Below are 12041 nucleotides of genomic sequence, written 5' to 3'. Positions count from 1 at the left end.
TATGACCGCCATCAATTCGTAGCAGTGAATGAAGAGGTATCACATAGGCCACAAGTGCAGTATGGAGTGCCTCAAGGCTCAGTACTAGGGCCGCTACTCTTCACGCTTTACATGATACCCTTGGGAGATATCATCAGGAAACATGGTGTTAGCTTTCACTGTTATGCTGATGATACTCAGCTCTATATTTCTTCGCAGTCAGGCGAAACACACCAATTTGTAAATCTAATGGAATGCATAGTCAATATAAAAAACTGGATCACAAGTAATTTGAAATAAATAAATAAAGATATATAGAAATAAATAAAGATGCCAATTAAACCTTTGTTTATTTATATAGTAGGCTACTAGACACAATTTTTACACACATAAGCCTACACTTTATTGGCTGAAAAACTGTTTAACAAACAATAAAACCAAAAATTAAACGTTAAGCAGAAGTAATTTGTGATATTAACCAGTCTCTGTTGTTCTGTTTTCACCGTAACTGCACTGCGTTGCGCTGGCTCTCGAGCCCGAGCTAGAGTCATGTTCGGCAGGGAAATGCTCACGGAGGCCGCCCCCAGTGCGTTTCACTCATAGCCGAAATATACTGTGATTGCCTTTATAACCTGCCCAAAAACAAACAGTAAAAAGCTCTGAGAGAATATTTGTATTCTTTATCTTTATGAATAAAATTGTTTATTTTATGCAAAGCATGAGGCTTTTCCATCACTCGAAAAGACTGCAACACTCGTTAAAGGCGATACATACTGTATGTTGCTCTGCATAAAATTTAACGATATTCAGCACAGTAATGGTTTTATAGATAAAATAAAATGTATAAAAACCTGTATTTTACTGATGAATGCGTCAATTCGATGGTCCTAAGAACTGCATTTTCCAGAAGAGAAGCAAATAAATAAATAACTCAACCGCTGGGTTAAGTCTGACCCAGGATCTGAGTATTATAAACACTACCCAAGCATTGGGTTGTTATGTTTGACCCAGGAAATAGGTAACACAAAAACTACACAAACACTGAAAAAATAACCCAAAGAATTATCCAAAAGGCTCGACCCAGCATTTGGGGAAAAAAAAAATATCCCCAGATTTTTTAGTGTATAGGCAATATATTACAGAAAACTTGAAATACTACTTTTAAAACGAAAATATTAAAACCAAATAGACTACTCTCTGATTATGTAATCCTCCCTATAGCCTATTTAAGTAATTAAATTAATATAAAGGGGCAATTTGTTCAGGAATGGCTTAAATGAACAACTACTAGTCGAATAGAATTTTTTTTTTTTTTTAAATAGTCGGAGGCAGTCCTTGTTCCACATATTTTCGAACCAGCAGGCCATTCTGGTTTGAGCAAGTGACCCAATGAAATGAGTGAGTGGAGCGGAATATTCAGAAATGCGCTCTCCACTCACAAGCTCTGATCGGAACAAACCCGGACCTCACTGTCTGCCGAACTTGCAGAAACTTCAAAATAGACATAGCCAGACTAGACTGTCTTAGTACAAATTATGATCTTATTGACAAAATTGTATAATTCTTGACAAAAGTAGAATATTTTACGTTTTTTTCAGGAAGCAGGTCGGGTGCATTATTTTCTTTTTTTTGCGGTCCGAGTTGCGGGTAGGATGGTTGAAAACATTGGTCGGGTGCGGGTTGTTAATACATTGACCCGCTCATCACTGCTCCCTATCAAACATTGTATAGATTTTAAAATCTTTCTTTTTACTTATAAAGCCCTGAATGGGTTAGCACCTCAGTATTTGAATGAGCTCTTGTTACATTATAATCCTCCACGTCTGCTGCGTTCTCAAAACTCATGCAATTTAATAATACCTAGAATATCAAAATCAACTGCGGGCGGCAGATCCCTTTCCTATTTGGTACCTAAACTCTGGAATAACCTACCTAACATTGTTCAGGAGGCAAACAAACTCTTGCAGTTTAAATCTAGATTAAAGATTGATCTCTTTAACCTGGCTTACACATAACATACTAATATGCTTCTAATATCCAAATCCTTTAAATAATTTTTAGGCTGCATTAATTAGGTACACCGGAACCGGAAACACTTCCCATAACACAGATGTACTTGTTACTTCATTAGTAGAATGGCATTAATGCTAATATTAGTCTGTTTCTCTCTTATTCAGAGGTCACCGTAGCCACCAGATCCAGTCTTTGTTCAGATCAGAGGGTCACTGCAGTCACCCGGATCCAGTATGTATCCATACTAGAAAGAACTTCTACAGCCCTGAAAGACAGTGGAGACCAGGACAACTAGAGCCCCAGAAACAGATCCCCTGTCTTTACCTTGTCTCAGACGACCACGAGGACAAGACCACAAAAAAAAAACAGATGATTCTTCTGCACCGTCTGGAATTGAACTGCTGGTTTCGTCTGGTAAGAGGAGAACTGGCCCCCCAAATGAGCCTGGTTTCTCTCAAGGTTTTTTACTCCATTCCGTCACCGATGGAGTTTTGCTTCCTTGAGCTGTTGTCTGTGGAATGAATGTTCATTTCTCTACCATGAGCCATCTCCAATGGCGTTTCAGAGAATTTGGCAGTACATCCAACCGGCCTCACAACCACAGACCATGTGTAATCACTCAAGCCCAGGACCTCCACATCCAGCATCTGCACCTCCAAGATTGTCTGTGACCAGCCCCCCGGACAGCTGCTGCAACAATCTGTTTGCATAACCAAATAATTTCTGCACAAACTGTCAGAAACTATCTTAGGGAGGCTCATCTGCATGATCGTCATCTTCATCGGGGTCTCAACCTGACTGCAGTTCATCGTTGTAACCGACTTAAGCAAATGCACATTCAATGGTGTCTGGCACTTTGGAGAGGTGTTCTCTTCATGGATGTGTCCCAGTTTTCACTTCACAGGGCAGATGGCATACAGCGCGTATGGTGTCGTGTGAGTGAGCAGTGTGCAATCTCATTGCTGGCCTCAGAGTGAGAATCCCTAGACTCTCCCAGTCAAACATATAAGAATGTGAAGAATGCTGAACGTATTCAAGAGCAACATTTGCCTTCCTGTAGGTGAAGTAGAGGGCAAAAAAACTAATAAGGCTCAACCTAAATCTATGCTGATAACAGGTATGAATACATTCATAATGTGATTATTCTGCAAGTATAGTTTTGAACAGATGTTGCATCCTTACTGGTAGATAGAACCAGCGGTCGGTACATCAAGAATTCCACCTAAAAACAAACAAACATTAAAATAATATAATCCATAAAAGATAGAAAGTAATTACATAACATACTGTATATTGCTAACAAATAATAGTGTTTGGTTCACCGTAAGCTAACTCTCAAATTAATCAAGAGCATCCTATTAATAGCAGCATCATACCTGGCTGGCAGACTATTTCACAGATCACAGGACAAACATAACAGTATGAACAATACTATGGAAATAGAAGATAAGAGGGTAGTGTCACAAACTGCTGCCATAAGTAGGGGTGCTCCGATCACGATCAGCTGATCGTTATGCGCATCTCGTCAGTCAAGTTGGTTTTCTAATCAGCGGTTAATTCCATCAGGTGCGTGATTTCACATAGAGCACCTGTTACTACACAGAGCCGTTGTTAATAGAGAAGATGCGCAAATCACGTTAATTTTCACACATTGGAGCCAGGGTGGAGAAGAGGGAGCTAGGAGCCATGGTGGAGCCGATGGGTCCATGGGCTGAAGTGGAGTCAGAGGCTTAGAGGGCTGGAGTTGAAGCCAAGGGACAGTCCAGCCATGGTGATGCTGGAGGATGGCAATCCTAGAGAGCTTGCACCACATAGATGTTGGGCTGAGGGTGAGCAGAGGGGATGCCAGACAACAGAGATGGAGGAGGCAGGAGTTGTGTAGGAGGTATGAACGGGTGTAAGGGTGGTCATTTATGTGTCTCTGGGCATTCAGGGTTAAAATCTGGATCGGGGGTCCCCTATAGGCTAAACAGGGGAACAGGATGGCGCTTTTGAGGAGCAGGGTCTGGAGGGCTCTTTCTAGGAGCAGGAACTTGAGGGCGCTCTAGACTGGATTCAGGTACTGGAGCCCTCTCCTCTTCATTTTGGCACTTTCGCTGTGCCCTACTCAGCTCACTCCCAACTGCAGTGTAAGGGGTGTAGCTCCTCTCCATACTCACAACGTCCGCGGCGATCTCTGTAGCCAGGTCTCAGACCTGGACTGATGTCACGGCCTCTGGCAATGGCTCTGCACCACGGGGAGATGGTGGGCTAGGCCCTGGGTCTGGATCTGACAAGATCATCCATGGGGCAGTATGGCGATCGGTTTCTCACCAGAATCCACTCCACGAAGGCAGCAAATTCAACTCAAGGACCATCTTCGGACAACGACGCTCTGCACACGGTGTTCAGGCTAGTGTCATAGAACGCGAAGAGCGGGTTGTCCGAGGTAGCCGGTAAGTTCAGCGAGGGTCAGAATCAGTCTGGTATGATATCAAAAGCCTGGGGCTAATGAGGGGATGCATAGAAAAAATGGGACAAAGGAAAAATGGAAACTAAAACACAGAGATAACTGTATTCGGTCAGGTCTTTTATCACGTTACGCTGCCGGAAGGAACACAAAGCCGATGATATTCGAAAGAGAGTGTAATTGTATCCCAGAGGGTAAATCCACATGTACATCACTTGTAGACCTGACAAAGATAAACTAAACAGACTAGTAATACTTATAAACACAGGATAATGGGGATAATTACTGGCACACACCTGGACCAAATAACACAATCAATGGGAGACATAAACTGGGTCACGGAGCACATGGCGAAAAAAAAACAACAAAATCTCTCTAGGGGCATGACAAGTAGGCGATGCATAACATTTTTTTTTTTCGCTGTTAAATTAGGTGTAGTGTTCAGATGTCCACATACTTTTGGCCTTAAGAAAAAAAAAACTACTTGACAATGCTTGCAGTGTGCTGACGTGTCCCCATCCTCAAAGGGACATTTATCACAGGTGAAGCAACAACACTCGGGTAAATATTGGAGTTGCATTTCCAAGATAGAGAGAGCTTCGTGACAAGCTGAAACTACAGAGAAATGCCGAACTCGCTTACATTCTGATAAACAGATATGCATCCATTCAGCTTACTGTATCTATCCGTATATTTTGTGAAACGATGATGTCTTTTGTAAAACGCAGACGGACTAGCTCTCATGTAAATCTACATTTGTTCTATATCTAGCTGAATAAAGTAGCTTCAAATGCAGTTCTCTAACTTGTTCGATATCATAGTATAACGTAATTATAATTATTACCGAAAGGCGATTGTGTTTTTTAACATATAATACTACTAGCTAGATGGAATATTGATTTGATAGGGGTCTCATAATTCATATAGACGGTTTCATCAGGCGCACTTCCGGTCTGTGTTGTGTATATCGGTCTGGCTGCCGTGCTTTCTACAAAAGCAGTTAAAGGCAAGGTGATGAGCAGACTGAAGTTGGGCTCAGGTGGTTGTGCTGCGGGGTGTGTTTCCCATACATTTATTTATTTTTGGAGACTCGCCACAATTTTAAAACTGATCTTTTTTCAAAAGGTCTTCATTGAATAAACATTAGTAACGTTACTTTCTGCACGTTTAATAATAATAATTTCTAACATTTATATGTTTAAATATCAAAACGAGAAACAGGTGTTTTTATATCACCGTATTTCTGAAGGAAGACTTGCAAGTTATATGCCTGATAGCAGCGTATGAGCGTACCAGCTCTGCTTCGCTTACAGCTGTTACTGGGGAAACCTCTATGTCTTGCGCTTTATGTCTATGCTTTAAAGCATCTCCTGTTGGCAAATAATGAATTTGCATTTTCATTAAGTCCGCCTGATCCACGCAGCAAACATTTTGTTTGTTATCAAAAAATATCTCTGTTGTTATTGATTCTATTTGGAAGTCTACCGGAAGTTAAGTTAGGTCCACAAAAGTGCTCATGAGCAGTAACGTTTGTTTATGTTGTTGCCGTTGAAACCGTCTCTCCGTTCGAAAAGAGGTGATTGTCAAAATACTAAGTTAGAATGAGTGAGTGTGTGTTCCAATGAACAACAACTCCCATGAACCTTACGCTCTTTCCCGACGTCATCAAAGTACGTCTTATGTTATTATTTTGATTGAATAACCCCTGGTGGCCAAAAATTCCATATTGTACGTTTAATACTGCTTAAAGGGAAAGTTCACTTTCAAATTAAATGTTGATATGTTTTAGCTTATCTGAAAGGCATCCAAGACTTAGGTGTATTTGTTTCTGCAGTAGTTTCCATTTTTATACCTGATTCAGACACCTGCTTATTTACAGGATATTGTAGAAGAGATCTCTTCAACTCCACTCTATTATATGAATGTGTTTGGCTACTTTCCCACTCCCAGGCCTGGATGACCACACAACCCTGAACACTACAGACTAGTGCTGTCAACATTTCTGTCAAGATATTGAAAGATTTATATTTAGTCAGCTCTAAGGTTTCCTGGAGAAAATATGTATCAAAGTCACATCGGCTAAACACGCCATGCCAGCAGAGGGAGCCCTCACCGGAGTATTGACTGTTCACCACTCCCTCTGCTTCTACGGTCATTTCCTGTTTGGGACTATTTAACATGTGTTAGCGTGTCACTTCACTGTGAAGTATTGCCAGTTAACCTGCCTTACCAAGCGTTTTCCTTATGAGTATTCTGCCTGGTTCCTTGTTCACGTCTCTTGTATTGCCCCTTTGGATTTATTGCTTGATTGGACTGATGTTTGTGTTTGACCTGTTCGCCTGGCTACTTGTCTCTGCCTACTGGATAACCCCTGTGTATGTTGAGAGATCAGACTGCCCTTACGGTATTGATACTTTGCCTGGTTACACGACTCTGATTGTACAATCTTCCTTTAATAAACTCCTGCAAATGGATTCACATTCTGCCTCAGCCTCTTTGTCACAAACACTGGGGTGCAGGGTTCAGTGCTTGGTCCTTTCTTTTTCTTAATACTGTATATACGTTATATATATATACATACATACTGTTCCCGTTTTTCTCTTATTATTTATTCTTTTTGGACCCTGCAGGTAGACACATTTATCTAATGTATCTACTATTAAACACTATTCTTGTTTATGAAACTTCATATAAAATGAATGCTGAAAATTTGTGTAATTACAACAAAACAAGACCACATTAATTATTATCTATACATAACTCAAAGTCTCCCACCATCTAGCATTAAAATGAATTGCAAGGACTTTGGGTCACATGATTATAAAAAAATACAATTACTTATTTGAAGTGTCTCTTTTCAAAAGGACTTTGTAAAGGGCCCATTGTGAAGGCATTGAATTGTTCACCTTCATTTGTAATGCCTCAACAAATAGTCTCCTTTTCTCAAAGTGTCCTTCATATGGGTGCAAAATTGGAATTTGTTTACTCATATTACAGCGGTTAGGAAAGAGAAAGCTAGTTAACATTTGCCACTGAGAAATTGTGATGGCCTGGATTTAAACCACACAATTCTTATATACATTCATCTTTGCAGTTGATCAAGTAAAAGGATATAACTATATTGGTTTGGTTTACAATCTTTATTTGTCAGTGTACTGAGTCAGTGCACGGGCTTAGTTATTTGGCTTAAGGTTAAAACATTATTACCAGTTAAAATTCTTCTTTGGCTAAAATGTAATTTTATTCAAACATCGCAATTTGTTAAAGTTCATTCTTGTTATGACTTGAAATGTTTAATACCTGTTGTGTTGTGGGAATGGACCAGCCTAGTGACAAAGATTCAAACAGGAAGTTATGTTTTATGTGAATTCTAAAGGAAATTAGACTATACCAACTGTGATGTATAAGAGGGGGCATAGGAAAATGTGATGTCGTGATCAATGTGATTTTTGTCTAATAGAATTCTTTTTCATTAACTAGAATTTATCCATGGCTCTAAATTTAGTTAAATGCGTTGTTCATTCCAAATTTGTGGTTGTTCCTGTTGTTGTGAAAATGTGTATTAGTTTGTTTTCCCCTTGTTTTGTTTCATGGTGCCGGCCACCTACTATAAATTCAGTGTATGTTTTGTCTTGTGAGGTTGTTATTTATTGTATCCTGGTAAAGTTGGTGTGGAATGTTGTCCTCTGTCAGTTTGAGAGGATTATGCCAAGTTTTGTCCTTTTGTGACTCTCCTGTGATGTAATCTACCTGGAATACCATTTACCATAGACTTTTTTCCTCTCTAATGAGGTTTGATCATGTTTTATCTTGCGTAAGCAAGAATAAATAAACCTATCACATTATTCCTATCACCTATCACATATTTTTTTTTATAATCGTTCTTAAGATAACTTCAAAACACTTAACATTCATTGTGAAGGTTATTTAATGTTTAATTCGGTAGTTACCTTCAACAGTATTGTCAACTGTGGTCTCTTCATCTTCACCTTCATCTCCAGCCTCCTTGTTATCTTCATCAGCAGTCTCCTTCTCATCTGCCTCTTCCTCTTCCTCACCTGGTATTCCCTCATCCTCTGTGGCTGTTTCTTCTTCTGTTATCTGTTGTGCTGAATCCTCTTCTTCTGCTAATCCTTCCTCTACTTCTACCTCCTCTTTCTCTGCATCTTCCTCCTCGTCTTCTGCTACTTCTACCTCTTCCTCTATGTATTCCTCATCTTCTTCCTCTGCTGTTTCCTCTTTATCTATTACTCCTCCTGCCTCATCATCTTCCTCTGCTACTTCCTCTTCTGCCTCATCCTTAGCTGCCTCATTTATCTCCTCTTCTGGTGTCACCTCTTCCTCAAAAGCTTCCTCTCCATTGTCTTCATCTTCAGTTCCCTCTGCTTTCCCATCTCCTTCCAATTCTTCATCTACTTTTGAGATACACCTCCAACCTCCTCCTCATCAGCCACCTCCTTTTTCTCAGGATCCAGACCACTCAGCACCTCGGCTTCATCACTTCGCAGCCTTTCTTCAGCCTGTACAGAATCCCTGAATGGTCCAGTGCAAAGCAGAGCTATGATAAGCCCCAACAGCCAGCTACATGAAGCTATCATCTTGCAGTCATTCCCTCACACAAATACAGCCAAACAGTTTATAAAAAATTATGTTTGTTTCTGAAAAAAATGTTTGGCTTTAGTAGCTTGTCACCCTATAGAACTATTTACCGGCTCAGGGTACTGACCCACCAAAGTCTCTGTAGCATTTGCTTAGGATCATGTACGATCGTTTGGGCTTTATGTCTTAGAAATTCATTTTAGCCTTTTGACATTTGCAAATAAATTACAGAATCTGGCCCCATAGTCTAAAGTTATATGGGTGTTAAATGGCCAATTTTTACCCCCATTATCTGGAATATGCTGAACAGATCAACTCTCTGGTCTTCCCTATCTGACTTCAAACACATTCCAAGATAACTAGATGCTAGGTACCAAGGGCCTGGCTGACCAGCAAACTCACATTTCCACAATACACAACACACACATTAAAACTTTTGTTTATTTGGCTTAGAATGAATCAGTTACAAATGTATCTGGTACTGTACAGTATATGCATTTTGTCTGTATGTTTCCCTATTACATTAGTCTTGTTACGACTGTTTATTTGTATTAGTTAAGCTCTAAATGCTAATATTCAGGTACTTTATATGAATGTAAATATGGTTTAATAATTTCTAGATGCCTTATTTTTGGTATCAAAATGATCTGCTCTTTAATCCTCAAACCATGATGTAATCTATGTGAAATAGTCATACTATTTGTACCATATTTTGGGTAAACCTACACCAAGTATTCAGTACAGTCATAAAGAAAAGGATAGATAGATAGATAGATAGATAGATAGATAGATAGATAGATAGATAGATAGATAGATAGATAGATAGATAGATAGATAGATAGATAGATAGATAGATAGATAGATAGATAGATAGATAGATAGAAACCATTGTAAAACGATTGTATAACCATCCAACCCGAACATCCTGTTGCAATTGATAAGTCTATTTATCTCCTCCCTCTCTGCTGATTCTGTTCTGCTGATGTTGTCAAAATAGTACAATCCTTTAAATAGTTGCATCAGATTTTATGGTTTTTTTAAAGTAAAAAACTGAATACAATATCACACAATGAAGAACTTATAGAAATCACAAAATCAAACTTAAATCCAAAAATGACCGATACAAAATCTGAGAATATTGTTAAAGAATGCAATTACAGTATGAGTTTTATGAAAGTTTTTTTTTTTTTTTTTATATATTTTTATAATTATATTTGTTTAGTTTGTGAGGTTTGTCAAACAATACATTTAAACATAAAAAAATCCCTATTAAACAATATACTTATTTCATGTAATGTAACATATGCGTGTCAAGATATGTGCCAAGACTATACAATCAATAAAAGAGTTGTTCATAGGTTTTCGTAAAAAAAAAAAAAAAAAAAAAAAAAGCTAAAAATTAAATACAAAGTATGTTTGTTCCTACAGCAGCTTTTAAAGGGATAGTCCACCAAAAATCATTTACTCACCAATGTTGTTGAAATTTGTGAACATTTGTTCGTCCCCACTGACTTCCATGGTATTTTTTTCATACTATGGAAGTCAATGTGGACAAGCAACTGTTTGGTTACCAATATTCTTCAAAATCTCTTCTTTTATGAAGAAATACTGTTCTCTTCCCATGATCACATGGAAAACCAGGACAGGTCATTTGGGAGCTCTAAACTTGTAAGAGCAGGATGAACCAAGAAAAGACCAGGATGAACAGTTTAAAAATGGAAACCAGAACAATACAGGCAGTTTTTGGACAGGTTTCACTAGCTCTCTGCAGCTTCTTGGTTCTTGTGTCCATGAGAGTGAGAGATAAAGATGACTACAGGGAAATAGGCTTTTTCATTTCTCATTGGAGGCTGAAATGAAAGCTAACAAAAAAAAAAAAAAAAAATCAGTTTAGGCTGGAAAATGGAAAAAAATAAAATCTTCTAATCATCAGACAATAGCCTATATATTTAACTAAAGCTGTGGTTCTCAACTGGTGTGACTGTACGTCAATAAAAAAAATAGACAAATATTTGAATGTACTCAATCCTCTATCCTAATATTTTACAAACCGTGTAATGTCCAGACAGAAATTTACAACATTTCACAATTATACCACTGAAATAAAAGCTATTATTTGAAGGGTTAAAAGTTTGAGGTTTTGAATATTTAAAGGTTAAGAATTATGATATGCATAATAGTGTTATAACTTTATAACTTTTTTTTATTTTACAAACACCCATTTTTGTTTTACAGTAGAATTTAGTAATTTACAATTAATATTTTTCTGTCATCTGTTTTTTAAATAAAATAATTGACAAAATAATTCATTTTTTTTCTGCAGACAGATATATATATATATATATATATATATATATAATTTGAGCATAAAAAGTATTTTTTACATTTTTTTTATTTGTTTACTTGCATATCATGTTACTATAAATTGACATCAAAGAACGTCTCGGTTACGTACGTAACCCTCGTTCCCTGATGGAGGGAACGGAGACGTTATGTCGACCGACAAATGGGGTCTCACTTGGAGGGGCCAATCATCTCTGATTTTAAGAGAAAACGCCAATGAAATTGGCAAGTGGATTAACACACCTGAGCCACTCCCCGTGCCAGCGGGTATAAATAGGGCGACAGGTGCATCCACTCATTAGGTTTTACGCTGAGGAGCCGAGAACGTGTCCCGGCAACAGCGAATGGTTCAAGGTTGTGGCATGGGGACATAACGTCTCCGTTCCCTCCATCAGGGAACGAGGGTTACGTACGTAACCGAGACGTTCCCTATCTTCGGTCACTACGAGTTATGTCGACCGACAAATGGGGTCCTATGGAAAACGCCATAACCTGAACCTCGTCACAACCCTGAGGCGCTGCAATTGTTGACAAGCCTTGGCGTGCCACAAAAGCTACGCTTAAGGTCGTAACCTTCCCAAAGCCCCAGCGCAAATTCACTGACCTTGGTACCGAAGGGGCCAAAGGGTGAGTACATCGCTGCTGGAGAAGGCCATGC

The 12041-nt window shown here is 38.8% G+C and overlaps 2 protein-coding genes across 6 annotated transcripts in view; one reads left to right on the top strand and one right to left on the bottom strand.

Annotated features, from left to right (window-relative positions):
• Window positions 1–4276: 4276 nt before the first annotated feature.
• Window positions 4277–9512, top strand: LOC113112187 (uncharacterized protein DDB_G0271670-like). The gene is made up of 2 exons (XM_026277628.1): window positions 4277–4375; window positions 8388–9512. The coding sequence occupies exons 1-2, from the start codon at window positions 4277–4279 to the stop codon at window positions 8976–8978; spliced, it is 690 nt and encodes a 229-aa protein (XP_026133413.1). The 3' UTR covers window positions 8979–9512.
• The window catches only part of LOC113111986 (transient receptor potential cation channel subfamily M member 4-like), a 106300-nt gene continuing 103722 nt past the window's right edge, over window positions 9464–12041 (bottom strand). For all 5 annotated transcript variants that reach the window (XM_026277305.1, XM_026277303.1, XM_026277301.1 and 2 more), the window contains one exon: window positions 9464–10902. In XM_026277305.1, the coding sequence (XP_026133090.1) occupies window positions 10874–10902 (29 nt within the window). In that variant the 3' untranslated portion in view covers window positions 9464–10873. The remainder of the gene's footprint in view (window positions 10903–12041) is intronic.

Source organism: Carassius auratus, chromosome 12 (genome assembly GCF_003368295.1).
Source record: "Carassius auratus strain Wakin chromosome 12, ASM336829v1, whole genome shotgun sequence".
NCBI lineage: Eukaryota > Metazoa > Chordata > Actinopteri > Cypriniformes > Cyprinidae > Carassius > Carassius auratus.
The sequence above is the reverse complement of the archived record's forward strand: the minus strand, read 5'-3'. Positions and strand labels throughout refer to the sequence as shown.

Excerpts from the sequence above, each read along its gene's own strand:
- LOC113112187 (XM_026277628.1), top strand. The coding sequence starts at position 4,277 with ATGGGGCAGTATGGCGATCGGTTTCTCACCAGAATCCACTCCACGAAG. Across the intron at positions 4,376-8,387 it reads ACAACGACGCTCTGCACACG|TTACCTTCAACAGTATTGTC; the intron begins GTGTTCAGGCTA and ends TTAATTCGGTAG.